Here is a 22,174-nt window from a genome sequence, read left to right as displayed (position 1 = left end):
TTCAAGCAATATAAGATGTGTACTACTAATATGTAACGGTTAAGCGAACCGAAAAGCTGAATTAGGAAATAAGAAATTAGGAAATAAAGATAAGCGTGTCCGAAGCGTTTTGTTTTATATTATTTAAAGCTCTGCCAACTTTTGATATAATTAGATCTAGAAAATTAACTAACTAGGAATAAATATGATTGTAAGAAAGCGCCTTATGTTTCCTTTGTTAAGATTACGATATATGATGATTTGAACATTGTGACGCCAACATAAATATTTCAGTCAGGAGGCAAGTAATATATGAACCAACCAATATGCCTATCAAAAGTGAAATTATTCACTCTGCTATGTCATTTCAAATCAAACAAACATTTTTATTTACATCTATCAGTTCAGATTCAGAATTAACATTCATAGAAGAAGGCACCTTAATGTTGTCTCTCTTTATGTATTTTTTGGTGCAATTTAATCAATTATGGAACAATTAGTAAAAATAATAATAACAATAAAAGTAATCAGGTTAAATAAATAATTATTAAAGTCGATGCTTTAATAACATTTACTAAATTATTTACCATGGATAACTTTTAAAGTACTTTACCATAAAACAGTATACATAACAATTCTTTATTTGAAAATTTACATCTTATCATTATGTACTACATACATAATCAGCATAAAGCTACAAACCATTTTACAGTTAAAAAGGTAGCTTTATTTTTAAATCATCATCTTTAAATCTTCCAACTCCTTTAACCTTTTTAATACCTTGGGATCAGATGGCCTATTATTTTTAATATCATCCTCTACGACTAATTTTAACTGTATTTCTTCTAAATTAGCAACCATATCAGTTAAAGAGCCACCTGCTAATTTAATATCAATATCATTTGATTCACGCAACACTAAGAAATATAAAAGAAATGCAGCTAAGCTTAATGACACAACAACTGGTTGAGATGGAGGAGAACCATCATCTTTGGCGCCCATGCGACTGTATTCTGCTTTCCACTGTGCTGCATCACTTGTTGAAAATTTAACAGGTTTTGAATCTTCATCACAATCTACATCATTAATTTTTTTACTGTAGCATCTTATATTTTTAAGTATTTCAGATCCAGATCCACATGTCCCACCACTGAAACATAAAATAAAATTATATTAAAAAAAGAGCCTACTAAATTTATTTTTACTGGTGTATGGATAATAGAATTAGTTTTGTTTGACATTGGCTCATTAGCACAATAACACTTCAATATTTGTGCCTGGAACAAACTGATCTCATCGACAAAAACAAAGAACTTCTAATAAATTACAAGCTGAACAGTACTTCCTATCATCAGTTATTGTCTACAATAAAAAAGAGAGAAATTTAATTTTGATAAACATTCTTAAAAATGATATATGAAAAAAGTTTGAAATTTCATATACTTTTTTCTTTCTATGAAATATTATATTAAAATGCATTCTCAACAAATAATTTCTAAACACTGGTTCTGAAAGCAAAAGATTCATTATGAATGTGTTTCAATTTTTCTTAAATTCTTCCCTACTGAATAGATCATAAGTGTAACTGATAAATTAGCATGGAAATCTGTTTTCCATTTCCAGTAAAAAAAATGAAATCTTATGAAAAATGTAGGTTTAAAACAAACACGACAAAAAAAATTTTAAATGTCAAAGGAAAATTATTTGTTACTGTATGGAGTTAGCGTCTCTCCATAGAAAGGGAAGGGGCCTGAAGCCAGGGAAATTCCCTTGGCTTCCACTTTTGCTAATTAGGTGTTAGGATTCATGCCATAATAGCAGGATCCATACTGCATCCTTATCGACAATTTCATCCTGTTGGCAGGAGTGATCTTGCCAAAATCCTCTTCCAATCAACTAGAGCCAGAAATTAACAGAAAATATGAGCTGAAGTCTTACCTCTAAAAAATTGAATTGGTGGACTATTTTCTAGTCCTAAGATGTGCTTGTAGTAGCATGTCTTTATGTGTCCTGAGAATATGCACATGAGAGGTCTTGCATCTCTCCTACTGAGCTTGAACAGCTGCAGAAATTTGATTTTATTAATTTTATTTCCTACAGGTGCTTTACTTTGGTGGCAGCCATCAGCTTTCACCTACTCTTTGCTATGTTTCTCTCTGATCAAGTTTCTAATGGCTTTCTGAACAGATTTGTAGGTAACACCTACTACTGGTTTTGGGCCAGTGAATTTTTCCTTAGCTCCAAGTTTGGCCAGTCTATCTGCTTCTTCATTTCCTCAGATTCCCAAATGTGTGGAGATCCATAGTAGTTCCAGGGGTTTGTTCCAAAGTAGCTTGGATTTTGTACTACTCATATAAGTCTGTAAGGTGCTTTTATTATCCAAACAAATGTAGGTGCACATAGTGTACAGAGTTCTCAGAGTCTTATGTGCAAACTAGCTTATAGCCATAAGCTCATTCTACAGGTTTCCCATTAGAATGCTGAAAACCTTGCCATTTCTTCTGTGGTAACTCTCTGGACCTATGGCGCCCCCCCCCCTGACTACAGGATCTGTGTACCAGATGTCCCTGGTTGTGGGAAGACCTCCCAGGTCATTTTCCCAGCCCAGGTAGGTGGGAGGGGACTAATTTTGTGTTTCTTGTCAAACAAATACTTCACATCAGTTCTGTCCATATTCATGCACAGGAAGTTTGTATTTGTAATTTATTTTGGCATTCTAGAAAATGCAGAAAACCATAACTTTTCTTTGCCAAAGTTTTCTAAGATCCTCAGCAGAGTAGCTATAGCCTCTGCCTGCAGGGTCAGATGTCTATGTCTGTGAGGATACAAAGTGCCATTGTACGAGTGGTAACTGCTGCACCAGTAATTCCTCTTAGTATGTGTCTCCTGGTTTTTTCCGGCAATTTTGATGCTGTAATCTGTAACATTCTGCTCCACCAAATAACAGTTGCATATGTCAATCAAGGTCGCAGAGTAACGTTGTAGAACCATTTTATGGTGTCTGGGTGTAGACTCTAATTTGTGCCAATGACTCTTCTTACTTTCCATGAAACGAGTTTGTTGCATTTGTTTTCCAGATAATTTTTCCATGAAAAATTTCTTGTCAGAGTGTAACACCTAGATATTTTTACACCGTCCTTATATTTGACTGTTATTCCTCCCACACTGATGTCGCAGACCTTGTCATACTTATAGTTCCTAGGGAAGTCATAATTTCAATTTTGTTCATATTAACCACAAGACCCCTCTTCCTACACCAATCTTAAAGCTCTGATTAGGACCATTTCAAAAGGATAACCTGCCCTGTAGGCATGTTGGTCTTTATTTAGGGGGTATGCCTTTAGTTTTTTAGCTCATCATCTCAAATATACCAATTTACCAGCTGCTCTAATGTCTTTAGCAGAAAAGAGGTTAAGCGTATCAAAGTCTTTGGTGATGTCTTTTGAAGTGTAGGTGTTTCTACCTGCCTTTGATGTTAACTTCTCTGATCCCTCATTGGCTGATGGAACATAACCTAACGTCAGGCTCCCCCTAAATAGTCTCATAAGTGGGCCAATGAGGAGTACTTCTTCCTTTTGTAACAGGATTGGGTAGATTCTGATGTCTTCAATGGACTGAATGAGTTTATGACCACCACTAACTTTCTCTGGCATAGCTATTCAACGAGCCATCTGCCAATGGAACCTCAACTGAGCAGCTGGCCAAGTATGGTTCCATATTATTCCCTGCTTTCAGGTTTTCACTCTCCTGACCCTGTTTTGTAAAAGTGGGGAAGTGAATGTTGATTAGGAGGTCCAAAGCATCCTAATCTAATTCTGAATATTTCCCATTGAGGAGCTTTAGAGTACCCAGTACTACCTCTGGATTCCTGGAGAGAATCAGTCTAGTCTGGCTACTTCACTGACTTTACTTACCTCACTGCAAAAAGTTCTCCAGATGTTTTGTTAGGAGTCCCTGACTGCTTTCCTGAGCAATCTTCTGGTAGTATGTTTCAGTCTTTCCAGGCCTTTGTTCTGCCAACAGACCTGTCTTTTATCTCAGGTTCTAATGAGTCGGCAGATACTTTCAAAGGCCCTTCTAAGGTTGTTGCTGGGTGTGTGAGCAGCACTTTCAGGGTTTGGGTATTCCAGATGTGTTGTGATACAGCAATGAGTGCATCCTCTAGTTCAATGTGGAAGCCTTCCCAGTCTATGTTCCTGGGGTTGCATTAATAGTGCAACCCCAGGTTGTTAATAGTTGAACCCGGACCTTAAGCTCGAAATCTGATCTGCACATGGTCTGAAAATCCAAGACCCTCTAGTTTTCCACTTTGCTTTTCAATAATTTAGAGCAGATAATGTATATTAATTCCATCCTGATTACTTTCAGGAAAGTAGTGGTGTTACCAGAATTAAGAATATCCATATTGGTGGTGATAAGAAGTTCCTTCTCCTCTCTCATCTGTATCAAAACATCCCCCATCAGATTTTGCAAGATGGCATGCAGACCAAAAGAAGGGGAAAGTTTTTGTCCATCAACAGCTGATAAGCCTCTGTACCTCCCTTGGTGGGGTAAGTTCTCCATTGTAAGGGTAGTAGGCATGCCACTATGACCTTTCTAATGTTTTGCACCTTCATTGCTACCACTGTGAGTTTGCCTGTGGTGAATGAGACTGATGTTCTTTGTCAATATACATGCTCTTGGCCTTGTAGCAATACAGTCCCCGACACAAAAGTTTTCTCTTCCAAACAACTTATAGCACCTCTTACAACCAGGGTTCCTGGATTAATGCCATGCCTGTGTGCATCTCTGACCAGCTAGAATGGGCTTGTGTCATTGATATCTGGGTAGCCAGTGCTTATGGCTCTGTGATGGAGGATTTGCCCTTTGCTCTCCCATGAGAATCCCTGCTCCTGCACAAGCCACCTTGTCACCTGAGCTGGAGGAGCCACCAGTAGCAGGCACACCTTCCTTGGCATTTTCAGAACTTTTCCAGCAAGGCAGGCATAGTGTTCTGCCTTTGTCTCTTCTTCAGCATCTCCAGGTACTTTCCCTGGCTGGTAGTCAAGCTACCACTGGCGGTTTCCAGAGCCAGGCATTCCTTGCTGAGCTTTTCCTAGCTGCCCAGCAAAGCTCTGTTTCTGAGGTTTATGCATCCTTCAGTTTTTCATCTGTTTGCGTGCCCGAGGCCAACCCTCCCTCAGCAGCATTAGCTGTTGAGGGCACAGCCTCCATCATTTGCATTTTTCATGATGGCCTCCAGGAGCATTCCGAGGTGGATGTTGCCTGACCACCTGTTCACCATCTCCTGTTAACTGCTGTTCATTTGGTTTGGGTTGGGTTCTTGAATAAAGGTCCCAAGAGCAGCTAGGGAAATATTGGTCATCTCATATAAATAGGTAGGTAAGGCTGAAATACTCAGGGAGGTTGTCTAGTGTCTCCAGGGCACTGTTTGCAACATCTTTATCCTGGTGCCCCAGTTATTCACTTCTTGTCTTAGGGGTTTTGTGGTACGATTTTGTCAGGAGAAAAAGTTGTTATCGAATGTGTATGCTTATATTGTATGGTATATAATGTTTAATTTTATGTATGTACAGTAGGTGTGGTTGTGGCCTGTGTTCAGTGAGAAGAAAGACTACAAATACCTCAGAGCACTGGGGAAACAACTCCATGTTCTCTTCAAAGCGTTGAGAGCTCCTGAGGGGAGAAAGAACAATAAAGGATAATTATTGTTATAAGTGAACATATTCTGCCAGAGTTACAAAATTTTGGTAATTCATGGAATAAATTAATGAAGGATGAATGAAGTAAAATGTAGAGATCAAAATCATTACTGGCAAAAAGAAATTTCCTGCAGAAAGAGCTACTAATATGAAATAAAGCTTAGATTTAACAATAAGAATTTTTTTTCTTAAAAGTATTTGTGTACAGTATAATCCTTTACAGTAATGAAATTTGGATAGGAAAGGAAAAAGGGTAATATAAAAAAAATATAGAACCTTTGAAAATGTGATGTTACAGGAGAATACTGAAAATTAAATGAGTTGATAAATACAAGAATTAACAGGTCTTAAGATAAATAGGAAGGAAATTGTGTGCAAACTCAAAAGAAGACTGCTGGTTACATCACCGACACCAAAGGTGGCAGTAGCAACACCAGTTTCTGAAGATGGTTTTAAGTGCGAATGAAAACACTTTTCAATAAGTTATAAATGTTAAATTTGACTTTGTTTATCATTTAAAAAAGTTTTCATTACAATCTGATAATCAAAAATATAATAGGAAATAAAATTTTAGGGTTTTTTAATCATTATTTTGTTTGACAAGTAATGTTGAAAGTTAAATATTCCTACATTATACTGGCCAACAATGAAAATGTTTCAGGCTCAAAAATAACTTATTTTTATGTATTTCCATCTGTTGAATTCAAAAATCACCATAAAATGACCAATTAGCTCTTGCTTTGGAGATACAATCACATGGAATGTTTTACCCAATTTACATTTTTAGTTTGAGGGTAATTTTATTTTTTGAGTTGTCACACTTGTTAAATGACAAAACACAACAGCCTCCAGCTATTTGTAGGTTATAACCATTATTACTGTTGCTGTGAGTTTTATATTGATTGTGTTGTAATTAGTGCATAATTTCTGGTTTTCAAGTGAAAAATTTGTTAAATCACAATGCCACGAAAATGTGTAAATTCAGTGAATAATTATTGTTACATTTGCGGTGAAATAACATTTTTGTCACAGAAACGCAATCTGATGCCTCTTGTGAAGACTGCCTACCAGCAATATTTTGGTATGAAGGTAGGGGACCCGGATAAGTTATGGGTTCCACATATATGTTTGCAGCTCTTTCTTCAGTTGTACTATGAGAATGGCTGAAAAATAAAAAAAACAATCTATGGCTTTTACTGTGCCTACGGTTTGGCGGGAGCCTACAAACCATACAGATAACTGCTATTTCTGCTTGACTCCTCCTATAAAGGCAGGATTGTTAATGAAGAAAAGAGGAACAGTTGAGTACCCTAATCTTACATGTGCTATTCAACTTATTCCACATTCAGAGAGTTTACCAGCTCCTACTCCACCCAAAAATTACAAGCTTGAAGTAGAAAATGAAGAGTGTGAAAGAAGAAAAACCCAGCAAGCCTTCCACATCTCATGACTCTGATTTTAATGAAAAAGATGATAAACCACACAGACTGAGTCAAGTGGAATTAAGTAACCTCTTTCGAGATGGTGATTTGTCAAAGGAGAAGGCAGAACTTCTAGGTGAAGACTACAGTAATGGAATCTTCTCCAACGTGATGTCAGGGTCTCATAGTACAGACATCATCATAGGGATCTGCTTTCTTTTTCTCAGAAAAACAATCTTGTTTGCTGCGATGTTAATGGTTTGATGAAACGTTTGAATTTAAATCTTGATCCAACTGATTGGAGGCTATTCATAGATTCCTTCAAGCTTAGTTTGAAAGCTGTATTACCTCACAACAGCAACTGCTTCATTCTATTCCTGTTGGTTATGCAGTTCAAATGAAGGAGACTAATGCAAACATGGCAATCCTCCTACTCAATCAAATATGCTGAACACAAGTGGAAAATCTGTGGTGATCTAAAAGTCAATCCTGTACTCTTAGGAATGCAACTGGGTTACAATAAATACTGCTGTTTTTTTTATGTATGTGGGACAGTAGGGATAGAAAATCACATGTATTCAAGCAGACTTATCTGCAAGAAATCTTAACTTTAGTGAGAAAAATGTTGTTGCCTAGCTTCTCATGGACCCAAAAGATGTTCTTCTTTTACCCCTTCATATAAAGCTGGGTTTGATGAAAAATTTTGTAAAAAATATGAATCGAGAAGGACAGGCCTTTAAGTACTTAAGAGACAAATTTCCTACATTATGTGTTGCAAAAATTAGGCAAGATATTTTTGTTGGGCCACAAATTTGACAACTTGCAAAGGATCCTGTGTTTGACTGAAATTTGGAGGGGAAAGAAAAGGAAGCTTGGGAAGCCTTAAAGGGAGTCATTCATGGATTTTTAGGCAACAAAAAAGATGAAAACTACAATCAGTTTGTGACAGTACTTCTTGAATGCAACTCAAATAAATCTGCGATAGAACTCGAATGGAACATGATCCTTAAAATCCATTTTCTCCACTCACACCTGGACTTTTTCCCTCCTAGTTGTGGAGTTGCCGGTGATGAATATGGAGAAAGATTGCATCAGGATATATTTCTGTAATGGAACAAAGATATCACCCCCGTTGGAATGAAGTAATACTTGCAGATTACTGCTGTAATCCACAAGCATATTAAAATATTTTCTTTATTTTACAGTGCTGTGTGTAGGGATGCTCCAGAATTCACTTCCAAGAGGAAAGCCAAAAGAAAATGATCTCATGAAGCCACCACATGATTCTCTTCAGACCCAACCAACTGCCAGGTATTCTTCCATCAAAGCTTTGATGTCTTTTTAGGTAAGTGCACACTATCTTGCTTGATGCACTCCATTTTTTTATTTTAAACAATTACAAGTACCAAACTCTGGTTTTATATGTATATCTTTTGCTTCCCATATACAGCTGTACCTGTCAAACCATTCATCAATCGCTGCTCTTTTTCAGTTCCTTCCATACTACCTTTCTGTCAGCACGTACATAGATCATAAATAAGAATTTTAAATCTATTATAATTTTTTTTTTGCACATCTGACTAAATAAAAAAAGAAGTGAATTTATTGATCTTCAACTATTTCTTTTCTACTTTTGCACTAAAGTTCTCTAGTGAATTTCAGTGTGTAGAGCAAAAAAGTGATTTCAAAATGATTTTATTTCAAAGTAATGAATAATTCCTCCTTTTTTTAAAAATGTATAACTAACATTTTTCCTAGTTTTTGTGACAATTTCTTACCAATGCCACAGAACTCTAAAATATGCACATAACCACTATTGCATTTCAACAACCTCTGTTGCATTCAACAACTACTCCGTTAAAATCTTCTATTGTCGATCTTATCACATTTTCTGGAAGTCAATGTATATGAAACAGTCTATTCTAACAGTCATTTTTTCTACATTTCTTATGTTTCTGAATCATACTGAAAAATTTTTGGTATTCTGAAAGTTAAATAGTTGAAGAAAATTATTCAGAAAATAAACAGAAGCCATTATTAGATAAAATATTCACAATAATGTAGTTCATCACTGCTATTTATTTATTAATCACATCATCTAATAGGCTGATTATAAATCACTCATAATGCAGTTTGCAGGAAAATAGATAAATTCAAAAGCATTATAGTAATAAAATTAAATAATTATTACTCATGTAAAATATTATAAGAGCAATAATACTATGTAATTATTGGTGTGAAAAACAATAACAAATTGGAAAAATAATGCTCTGGATGAGATTCTATTTTAAACTATCTTCTTAAGATAGATTAAAGTTAGAGGTGACAAGTGACAAATTTTCCAATACGATAAGAGTATTTTCAAATATATTAGTAATAATACTACATGATTATTGGTGTGAAATACAATAAAAAATTTGAAAAAAATGCTCTTGGCTAGATTTTATTTTAAATTGTCTTTTTAAGTTAGATTCAACTTATAGGTATCACTTTATGATTTACAATATCTAAAACAATAAATAGTCAAAGTAAAACAAGTTCAACTGACAAACTGTTCCAAAAAGTAATTTTATTTTAAATTTTGATATACAAGTAAAGAAGAATACCCATAAAATTAAGCATTTTTTTAAAAAGACAACATTTTTTGTAAGAGAAAACATAACTGTGAAAAGGGCAATCTTTATTCTTTACAAAAGAAAATATTTAAAATACTATACACACAATTCACAGAAATATCTGTGATGCGACTGCTGGCTAGATTTCACATATGATGCAAAAGTAAAAAAAAAATATATAGTGATATAGAAAAAGGCTATCTTGCATATTTCATCTACAACAACTGGTCTGTTAACCTTTACATGTAACAACTGATTTTGTGGGCTGTATAGCAAAAAACCATGGATATTGATTCACACTGAATTTAGTACTGTGATACCGATTCAAAGAAAGATTCTGACTAGCGATAACTGAAACAAGCTAAGCAGTTGGATTTTCTATGCATACAATGTATAAAATAACTTCTTTCACAAAGTAAATAATGTTAAACAAATCAAGACACCATCTAATGGATTAAAAAAGATCACCTGAGCGCTAAAAAAGTCTTGATCAGTTCCCAAAGATAAAGGCGATTTGAAGTACCATCAATCGAGACATTTATAGGATATCAAACAATACAAATATGATCAGCAGAAATTTAATTTGAACAATTTAATCACATAAAATCTATCACTGCTGAAGTAGAGTCACAATTTAAATGCTTAAGAAGCACTAATAAAACAAAAGAAATATCACAGCTACAGAAAAATACTTTTAAAGTAATGTAAAATGAATAAATAAATCAAAAGAGAATAAATTAACTGAATAACAAAGAGAAAAAGAGGATAAAAAATTTTCCATTTTCTGATCAAAGGAGTGATTTACAAAGCACAATGCATATGTTACTAATGGAAATATGATTACACTGCTTGAACATTCTTATTAAAGTTATATGTTTTATGTAAATAATTATAATAAAACAGAATTATTTACAAAGGGAACTATAATTTTATTTAATATAGCTAATAAGACTTAACACTGGCCATAATATGTATGGCATCCTGAATATTACAGGCTTTTGAAAAAATAATTTCCCTGCTATATCAAACATAAACTGCTGATTTTGGGTATATTTTTTTTAAGCTGTCTTTTTGTATTAAATGAAACGATGTACTTACACGATCGCAAAACATAATTATTTTCAACTAACCTATGTGAACTGAAATCAATGTATCTTGATTTATATTTCAATAAATAAAAAAAGGTTAAAATAATTTATGAAATGGCTCCGTATGCCGACACCACATGAATTACGGTCAGAGATCTACGTATTATCTTGTAGTACAAAGAGTAATTCAGCTATTCTGCGCACGCTACTGTTCACTTCACATACTGTAATAAAAAAAATTACAAGAATCTCTCAGCCAGAAACAAACTGAAAGTACATATAGAGTATAGGTATAGTTTCTGAGTAACCTTGTTCTACTTGTTTTTAGATCAGACAAGTAAGATATTCTTTAACTTTATTTATCGGATCAAGTGATGTTTGAAATAGTTCTTTTCCATAAGCAAAATAGCCAGAAAGATAAAAAAAATGAAATTACATGCGGCAACAGAAATCATGTGAATATCAATTTTATTTGTTTTTAGTCAACAAAAGATGTTATGAGCATTAGTCTATTAATGTGCATCGACAAAAAGTAAACTACTATATGAGACGTTATTTAACAAATGACATAACAGATTTCTACCGCAATGAGACTAAAATGCTTTTCTGTGGATTTACAAGTACAACCACAAATGATAGTTTTTTGAAAATCAGAAAATTTACAAGTCAAAACCGATTTAATTTTTAATAATGTAGAATTCACTTAAAAATTATATTTTGAAATGTTCATCACAGTATCATTTCCTACCCTTAAAAGAATTATGAATTAAAGTTTTAATTGCAATACATAATGAATAACTTACACAGAATTTTGAAGGCAGGACTGATACAATGGGTTCCAATAAAATAATCTACGCAAGTATTTCAAATTAGTCATGGAAGTCCTACTACAATATATTGCCATTATTATAAACAAAAAAACAAGACAATATGTGTATTTTAAATGTACATGTATAATAATATTCAATGTCTTTATATATATATATATATATATATATATATATATCTGTTGTTGGTTTCTTCTTTTTTATAGGTACTTATTTTTAATGATTAAAATCTTCACTCCATAATCAAATGAGCCTACTGCAATATTTTGCAAAATATTTTCTTAAAATCACTACTGAAAAAACCTGAAACAACCAAAAAATAAATAGATAGATAACTGCCCTAAAAATAAACAGAATTAAAAATCAGAAAGAGAATTAATATTTCTGTATAAATATAAATAATCTTTATATTTAATCATTTAACAGTATTTTAAAACTATATACCCAAAAATACCATAAACAAATAAATAATTATATTAAGATGGATACATAACATATATATCAACGCAGAAAAGGGAAGATGAGCGACTCGAAAGATGACAAAAAGATATGTCTGTAGAAATCACCATCATGATGATCAAGGAAAATAACTTAAAAAGATGAAACTTACAAGTACCTTTGTAAGTTCAGTAACAGAGGGAAAGTCATTTTCAATGTAGGCAGGGGTAGTCATTTTCACTAACATATTGGTGACTAACATACAGGTAACACACAGACTACGCAGTTTATTTTATTATTTTTAATTATGTTTATTTACCAGTCTAGTTTTAGTTTTAATTCACTATGTTACTTTCTTGTCTGCTTTCAATTAATGAGAACTGGAAAAGACAAAACAGGCAAGAGAAAAACATTATTTTTTTTTTAATATGAATATTTTTATTTATCATTATAAATTCTTTACCTTGCTTGCTTGCTAATATGAATTTACATACTATCAATTGGCTCTTAATTATCGGAAGATATTTTTAAATTTTTTAATTTCATTATTTTACAGTTACATTAAAAGTTTTTCATTATACAATACAGTAAATAAAGTAAGTATGAATTTTAAACTTAAAATTTAATTAGCATCTTCTAACTGTTTGATTCCTCTCAATTAATCTGTTGAAATGCTAGACTCACTCATCAGGTGTTTCTGAAGTATTTATCACAATTTTGTCTATCTGTACATCAGCAATGCTGTTAATTTCCCGCAATTCTTTTTCTTTTTGCATACTGCAATATACGATTATACAATTTTTCTAGTTATCAAGTCATTATTCTGCCGATTCCTTCTTGAGATAAACGCTTTACTCGATTCATTTTAAAATTTTTATTATTATGGCCATATATGCTGTTTGACTTGATGCCTACATTTTAATGCCATTTTCTCAATTAAAACTTTTTTTATTTGTGCTGATGTCTTGCAATTTGTATTAGTTCTGCCTTAATACAATTTGCATAAAAATTGTATCTGTATTCATTCAGTAATAAATCAAGAAGTATTTGGAATACATTATATTGTGATACAGTGTATTATCTAAAACTATTATTTTCTTCTGGTAACATCTGAACTACCATTTGAAAACATTTTTGGAGAACTTCATTATTCATCTCCTGGTATTAAATTGCTAGAATTTTTCTTCACTACAAAACTAAAAGGTTATTGTTAATGAAACATCATCACTTCTAATGAGAACAATGATGAGCCACCTGCCTTTAGCTCACTGAAGGTGAGAAATCACTTCATTCCTCACTCCCTTAGCATGCTGGTACGACGTTATTCTCAAGAGGCTGGGCTGTTTTGAAGAGTGATTTGTGTTTCATATCAGATTACTACACTCTTTACGTTACAGCACTTAACAGACATGAATTAATGAAATTTAAAAAAATTAATTATGAAGTCAACATTACCTGAAGAATGTTTGAATACATATTATTTAAACGATGATGCAGTTATATTTAACCAAATAGAAATACAAAACTCAAAATAGAAAACTCATCAACACAGTAATATTTTATGAAATGCAACCTTTTAACTTTAAATTGATTAGTCAAGATTCAAAGACTGATTTCTAAAAAGACACTTAAAAATGTCAATTTGCATAGCAAAAATACAACTACTTAACAATAATTTACTTAATATATACATATATATAAAAGCAATATCTAACTCATTTACATAACACAAAAATAATTACAATACTAAACTTTCAAATTGAAAAAATCAACCATAAAAACACTCACAAAAATAAAATTAGTAAAAAATATTATAATAGTCGTAAATATAAACCTACTTAAACAGAAAACAAATCATAATAACTAATAGCTCAACTGATTTATGGATATCCAATAAACTCAGATAATGATACTTTCTGATTAAACAGAAGCCACCTGTTTTCAGAAGGAAGAATGTTTTTAAAAAAAACTCTTTATATAATAAATATAATCTAACCAAACTTAACCTAAGCTCACTAACCTTTACTAGCGAGCGTAGCTTAAGTTTGGTTACATTATATTTATACTTTCAGATATATTATATAAATATATACATATTTATATAATATGGGAGACTGTATATATATATATATATATATACAGGATACTGTATATATACTGTATTGTACTGTATACTGTATATATATATATATATATATATGTCTCCCTCTATGAATCATGAGACCTTGCCAATGGTGAAGGGGCTTGAGTGCTCGGTGATACAGAGTAGCTGGACTGTAGGTGCAACCATATCGGAGAGGTATCCGTTGAGAGCCAGACTAAGTAATGATTACTGTCGTTCAGTAGTTGTTAAGGGTGAAGGTCAGGACAACTTAAACGGCCATATCAACTTCACTCAATCTTCCGAGTACTGCGCAGCTGAAAGCAATGGAAAACTACACCTGGTTTTTTTCCAAGAAAATGTAGCTCTCTGCATTTTCATATAACAAACATGGAGGCACCTTCCTTGGTAAAATATTCTGGAGGTAAACTAGTCCCCGTTCAGATCTCCAGGTGGGGACTACTAAGGAAGAAGTCACCAGAAAATAAAAAAATAACATTCTACAAGTTGGAGCGTGGAATGTCAGAAGACAAAAAAGGTTGGTAGGTTAGAAAATTTAAAGAGGCAAATGAATAGGATAAATGTAGATGTAGTAGGAATTAGCGAGGTCGGTGGGAAGAGAAAAGCGACTTTTGGTTAGGCGATTTTAGAATAATTAACTTAGATTCAAATAATGAGCAGGCAGGAGTAGGTTTCATAATGAACAAGAAGTTAGGGAAGAGAGTTGAGTATTTCAAAATGTATAGCGATAGAATCATTCATTGTAATAAGGATAAAATCAAAACCTAAACTGACAACAATTTTTAACGTCTATATGCCTACAAGCGCCCATGATGATGATGATGATGATGAGGTAGACTGTTTATACGAAGAAATTGATGAAGCAATTAAACACATAAAAGGAGATGAAAATTTAATAATAGTTGGAGATTGGAATGCAAGCATTGGAAAGGGCAAGGAAGGAAATATAGTGGGTGAATACAGGCTAAGCAAAAGGAATGAAAGAGGGGACTGACTTATAGAGTTTTGTACAAAGTATAATTTAGTAATTGCCAATACCAACTTTAAAAATTATATTAGAAGAATGCACATGGAAAAGGCCAGATGATACTGCAAGGTATCAGATAGATTATATCATGGTTAAGCAAAGATTTAGAAATCAACTCGTAGACTGTAAATCTTACTCGGGAGCAGACATTGATAGCGACCATAATTTAGTGATAATGAAATGTAGATGGGGTTTAAAAACCTGAAAAAAAGAGGTCAGTTGAATCGGTGAATTTAGAGAAGCTTCACAAAAAGGAGGTAAAGATTTTTGAGGAGGACATCACAAGAAGTGTGAGTAAAAAAGATAAGGTAGAAAATGTAGAACAAGAATGGGAGAATGTTAAAAAGGAAATTCTTAAATCAGCAGAAGCAAACTTACACAGAGAACTGGTAGGAAACCTTGGGTTTCAGACGATATATTGCAGCTGATGAACGTAAAAAATATAAGAATGATACTGATGAAGAAGTTAAAAGGAACTATCGACAATTAAAAATTACTACAAACAGAAAGTGAAAATTAATCAAAGAAGAGTGAATAAAAGAAAAGTGTTCAGAAGTGGAAAGAGAAATGGTAATTGGTAAAAATAGATGAAGCATACAGGAATGTTAAGGAAAATTTTGTAGTATATAAATTATAATCTAATATGTTAAATAAAGATGGTACACCAATTTGTAATATGAAAGAAAAGGTCGATAGGAGAGTGGAATATATTGAAGAGTTATATGGAGGAAATGAATTAGAAAATGGTGTTATAGAGGAAGTATATGGTGTTATAGAGGAAGGATGGGAGGTATAATACTGAAATTTGAATTTAATAAAGCATTAAAAGATTTGAATGTCAGAAAAGCTCCTAGGATAGACGGAATACCTGTAAGACTACTGCACAGTGCCGTTGAAGAAGCAATTGATAGATTATAGAAACTGGTGTAATATTTACGGAAAAGGGGCAGTTCCATCAGACTTCAAAAAGTGTTAGTCATGATACCAAAGAAAGCAGGAACAAATAAATGTGAAGAATACAGAACAATTAGCTTAACTAGCCATGCATAAAAAATCTTTACCTAGAATTCTGTGCAGAAGAATAGAGAGGATAGTGGAAGAAATGTTAGGAGAAGACCAAATTGGTTTCAGGAAAAGTATAGGGACAAGGGAAGCAATTTTAGCGCTCAGATTGATAATAGAAGGAAGATTAAAGAAAAACAAACCAACATACTTGGCATTTATAGACTTAGAAAAGGCATTTGATAACGTAGACTGGAATAAAATGTTCAGCATTCTAAAAAAAAATTAGGGTAGAAATAGAAATAGAAGAACAATTGCTAACATTTACAGGAGCCAAACAGCAACAGTAATAATTGAAGAAGATAAGAAAGAAGCCGTAATAAGAAAGGGAGTCTGACAAAGATGTTCCCTATCCCCATTACTTTTTAATCTTTACATAGAACTAGCAGTTAATGATGTTAATGAACAATTTAGATCCGGAGTAACAATACAAGGTGAAAAGATAGAGATGCTACGATTTGCTGATGATGTAGTAATTCTAGCTGATAGTAAAAAGGATTTAGAAGCAACAATGAATGGCTTGGATGAAGTCCTACACAAGAACTACCGCGTGAAAATAAACAAGAACAAAATGAAAATAATGAAACGTAATAGAAATAACAAAGATGGACCACTAAATATAAAAATAGGAAGTGAAAAGATTATGGGGGTAGAAGAATTGTTATTTGGGAAATAGAATTACTAAAGATAGATGAAGCAGGAACAATATAAAATACTGATTAGCACAAGCAAAACGAGCCTTCAGTCAGAAATATAATTTGTTTACATCAAAAATTAATTTAAATGTATGTATGTTTGGAGCGTAGCTTTATATGGAAGTGAAACTTGGACGATCAGAGTACCTGAGAAGAAAAGATTAGAAGGTTTTGAAATGTGGTGCTACAGGAGAATGTAAAAATCAGATGGGTGGATGGATAAAGTGACAAATGAAGAGGTGTTGCAGCATATCAATGAAGAAAGAAGCATTTGGAAAAATATAGTTAAAAGAAGAGACAGACTTACAGGCCACATATTAAGGCATCCTGGAATAATAGCTTTAATACTGGAGGGACAGGAAGAAGGGAAAAATCGTGCAGGCAGGCAACATTTGGAATATGTAAAACAAATTATTAGGTATAGGATGTAGGAGGTATACCGAAATGAAACAACAAGATAGGAAATCTTGGAGCTGCATCAAACCAGTCAAATGACTGAAGATAAAAAAAAATATTTAATTAAAAATATAATTTTTCCTTCTTAAAACAGGTGGCCTCCGTTTAATCATAAAGTACCAAATGAATTATTGGTACTTATGTATTAACACCACCGCAGCTACAGCTTTATTTAAAATTGAGTATTTATTTTATTGAGTCTCTTTATTAATTTTAAGAAATGGTTATTTATATTTATTTATTTTATAAATATAATTTAACCAAACTTAACTTACGCTAAGTATTTATTTAATAAATTCAGCAATTATTGCAATTATTTATTATTTAAATGACAATAATTACTGAATTTATTAAATAGATACTCAAAAAATTACGGTGTTAATTACTCAAGGTTAGCAAGCGAAGCGAGCGTAGGTTAAGTTTGGTTAAATTATAAAATAAATAATTTTTTATTAATATTAATAAAGATACTGTTTTGAATCTATGTTAAAACTCTATATCGGCCCATTTTCCATCGAAATCCGATTGACTTCTTTGTTTTTAAATAAAGCTGTAGCTGCAGTGGCGTTAATACGTAAGTACCAAATTATTTTGTAATGTATTACTCATGAAAGCTCAATACATGACAGAGTGGGATTGGATTGCCAGTAACTGACTTCTGTCAAGCTACAATGTACTATCAGGTTACAAGTTATACCCTTCATTCTAACAGTGAAAACTTTCTACCTAGGGTGTTTGAAGTATACTTCACACCCTAGGTAGAATTACTAGACATCTATGTTTTTTTCACTTTCTAAACTATGACAAGTTATAATATAATTCTCCTTATACTCCTTAAATTGATATACTCAGATATTCAAATATAGAAAATAAACATCAAATAAATAAGGAATTCTATTAAGTGAGGTTAATTCTATAATAATTAATGCTCAGCACAAGCATGAACTTGTCTACGTAGAATTACTGAAACATAAATACACAAACTAGTTTTAAAATAAAAGTAGATTCTATTTTATTTTTTATGACCTTTTACAGCAATATAATATTTCTTATTACTGTTAAAGCTTTCTACATTAAACAATCTCCTTACTAGAATAATCATTAAGTAACAATATTACCATGCAATGATTATCTAATAAATACTTGACTTTACAAGTCACGTGATTTCCTTTCATGTTTCATTAGTATTTTTTACTGATCAACTGTTTTTGAAATCGAGTAGAAACTACAAAAAATTAGAAATATTTGTAGTCCTATGTAAAAAAAAAAAAAAAAAAATGGCTATTTAATAACAAATTTTATAAAAGACCAGGATTGTTAAGAATACATTAAAATTTTAATTTTCAACGGCTCCCTTAACGTCAACGTGCAGTTCATCCCCTCAAACATAAAAATAAAGTGAATCAAATATTAACAGCCCAGAAAAAGTAATTCACAGCGAGAAAGGTTACACAATGTATTTCTAAGCAACAACTTCCTGCACTTAAATGTACATGACGTAATAAAATAACGAATAGCAAACGCGTAGAATTAAATTTCAAACATTAATAGTAACAGCATAAACATAAAAATAATATAATTAATCAATTATAGGACAATAAAATTTAACTTACTAAACCGCAATAACCTCATCGACTCATCCAAAACGTACCTCACATTCCAAGTCATTATTGAATCATACTTAAGAACGAATTAACTTCATGAGCTTGTATTTGTTTCCCGTATCTTATTTTTCAGGATGGTCGACCTGAGATTGTATAAGACTACACTTCATTTACTACATATCATCTTCTTTCATCCTCTGAAGTAATATCTTACGGTTGGTCAGAAGGCTCAACAGAAAAAGCAGAGGTAGAGCCTGACAACTAATTACAGCAACAATAGTATTTTTTTCTTATGAAAACATACTAATTTTTGGACACGTAAAAATATACAAAATTTTTACTCAATGTTCCAATATGATAGTTTTAAAGGTGGAACTTTCAGGTGGCGTTTCATCAATACACGTAAATTACTTATATAATTTTGAAACGATAAAGGTTTAAAATATTATTTTCAGCTTACGTAAAGTTTCCAAGGTTGCTGTATTATTGGCTTTAGTAAAATTTCTTCTTTAGGAAAATTACAATTATTCATACTAAACCAAAATATTTTACTACAAATATCGTAAAAAGACCTCATTAATCGATGCCATTTTATTAATAGAATATTTCTTTGAAAAGATATCCTGTCTCTTTGCACAAAAGTACCCCCTTCAAAGGACTGTAATTTCATTAAGTACCTAAGGTAAAATTGAAATACATTTACATTTGCCTTATGACTACGTGATAATAACCAGATGACGTGAGGATAGTTATTCTTTAACTGAGCATCAAGCTATAAATTTGCATTCAGCACCTTCGCAAAAATCCAATATAAAGGGTATGAAAATTTCACTATGAATAAATATCTGATTCCTATTGGTAATAATATACATTGCAATTATTCACCCTTGAAATTATCTCACAGATAATTATGTAGCAGTACTACTCATGCATAATATAAAGCCTGGAAGAAAAATGGAAAACTCCAAATGAGCTGCATCAAAAAGTAGAAAACTAAAAAATAAAAAAGAGAAATAGCTGCAGCATGTAATACGAGGATCGATCCAGAAATAAGGTTCCCCAGCTCCAGTCGCATGGGAAGATGCGAGGCGAAATCCGCCAACATCGCTGTGCACGGCTGCTCCTCCACTCTCGATTTCGCCCGGCCGCGTTTCGCTGCGCCGCTCAGTCTTGGCTCAGCAGCCGTCCGAGATGGAGGTTCCACTTCTTGATCCCGCCAAGTGCGAGATTCGTTCCGTAAATCGCTTTTTGCACGCCAAAAGTACTCCACCCGTGGATATTCATCGTCGGTTGACAGAGGTGTATGGCGACAAGTGTATGTTCGTTCAACATGTCCGAAAGTGGTGCAGGGAGTTTAGTGCCGGTTGGAAGGAAGTCCACGAAGAAGAACGGAGTGGAAGACCGTCAGTTTTGGAGGCGGTTATCGAGATCGTCCAACGCGAAGTGCTTCAAAACAGGAGGATCACCGTCGGTGAACTTGTTGCTCGGATTCCTGGGAGTTCTTACGGTACAGTGGAAAGAGCTTTGACTGAAAAATTGGGGTATCACAAGTGTTGTGCTCAATGGGTACCGCGGCTATTGACATAGAACACAAGAAGAAACGCCTTGACTGAGCTCACCAGTTTCTTCAAAAGTGTCAAGAAGATAAGGAAGGATTGTTGGACTCCATTGTTACGGAAGACGAAACGTTGATGTTTCATTTCACTCCCGAAACGAAACAAAAATCCAAACAGTAGCGTCATTCAGAGTCACCAGTCGCAAAGAAGTGCAAACAATCTCCTGCTGGCAAAGTCATGGCCAGTGTTTTTTTGGGATCGTAAGGGGATACTGCTGATCAATTTTATGGAACCTGGGACAACAATCAACTCAGACAGTTATTGTACAACACTAAGAAAACTCAGGTGAGCTATCCAGAACCGCCGGCGAGGACGATTGACAGCCGGTATAACGCTGCTTCACGACAACGCCCGACCACACGTCTCCCATCAAACCCATGAACTTTTGACATACTTTGGGTGGACTGTCAGACCCCACCCACCTTACAGTCCAGACCTCGCGCCTAGTGATTATCACTTGTTCCCCAAGTTAAAGGAACGCTTGAGTGGCCAACGCTTCCGGAGCGACGATGAAGTCAAAGAATAGGTGAAACACTTCCTCAACGGGTTGGCAGTGGAGTTCTACGACATTGGGATACAGAAATTATAGCACCATCTAGAAAAATGCATAGAAAAACATGGCGATTATTTTGAAAAATAGAGCAAAGTTTCTTCTTTCCAACAATGTAAATTTCTATGAGTAAACAATGTTGTCTATTTGTAAAATTGATGGGAACCTTATTTCTTGATCTACCCTCGTAATTCAAACAGAAATGTTGTAATAATTATTAACAGTACAGAACAAAATAAAAATCTTAAAGCAGTTAATTGAAAAGCAGTTAGCACAAATATATGAACACTTTATTAACGCTTTCTGAAGATAAAGATTTCAAATGCATGAAGAATCATTACAAATTTAACATGATTTTAACAAATCGTTATACATAGAATACAATCACCAAACACAATTTCCTCTAATATATAAATAAAGTTATTCTGACAGCTCATTGTTCTACTTCAAACAGGACGTAGTTTTATGTCAAACAGGACAAGATTTAATGAAGACGCTTAAAAACCCTCCGCAGAAACATAATTAACATTTGCCAGCCATCTCATTAAAATAAATTTGATCAATAACCATTGATAACAACTTTGATAACCTACACCAAAACAGACCACAGATCAAAATTATGAAATATATATAAACATACAAAAACAGAATATACTTAATGAACAAATCCATTTCTTATCATACACATTTTTTGACAAAATTCTTAATATGTGTCTGCTTAATTAAAAAAAAGTGCTATCAGCAGTGACATCAGCTGACGTCAGTATGTGAACAGTAACATCAGTTACTGAGGAAGGCTGAAATATGACTGGAAATTCATTTATTTATTATTTTCACTCGCAATTTCATATTTTATTATAATTTCTCCGATGTAACATAAAATGTGAACTTGTATAAAATTCTTAAGACAAATCCGTGTCGATGGTTACCATTACAATAAAATTTTATAAAGTGAAACAGAAATTCTAAAAT

At 33.1% G+C, this 22,174-nt stretch overlaps 1 protein-coding gene across 1 annotated transcript; it reads right to left on the bottom strand.

The window, feature by feature from the left end:
* Positions 1-604: 604 nt before the first annotated feature.
* LOC142330131 (uncharacterized) lies at positions 605-19,167 on the bottom strand. The gene is made up of 3 exons (XM_075375219.1): positions 19,046-19,167; positions 11,609-11,935; positions 605-1,129 (listed from the first exon to the last, which is right to left on the bottom strand). The coding sequence occupies exons 2-3, from the start codon at positions 11,707-11,709 to the stop codon at positions 712-714; spliced, it is 519 nt and encodes a 172-aa protein (XP_075231334.1). The 5' UTR covers positions 11,710-11,935; positions 19,046-19,167; the 3' UTR covers positions 605-711.
* Positions 19,168-22,174: the final 3,007 nt, after the last annotated feature.

The sequence above is a fragment of the Lycorma delicatula genome, chromosome 9, assembly GCF_047948215.1.
Source record: "Lycorma delicatula isolate Av1 chromosome 9, ASM4794821v1, whole genome shotgun sequence".
Lineage (NCBI taxonomy): Eukaryota > Metazoa > Arthropoda > Insecta > Hemiptera > Fulgoridae > Lycorma > Lycorma delicatula.
The sequence above is the reverse complement of the archived record's forward strand: the minus strand, read 5'-3'. Positions and strand labels throughout refer to the sequence as shown.

Excerpts from the sequence above, each read along its gene's own strand:
- LOC142330131 (XM_075375219.1), bottom strand. The coding sequence starts at position 11,709 with ATGGCAATATATTGTAGTAGGACTTCCATGACTAATTTGAAATACTTG. Across the intron at positions 1,130-11,608 it reads TCCTGCCTTCAAAATTCTGT|TGGTGGGACATGTGGATCTG; the intron begins GTAAGTTATTCA and ends TTTATGTTTCAG.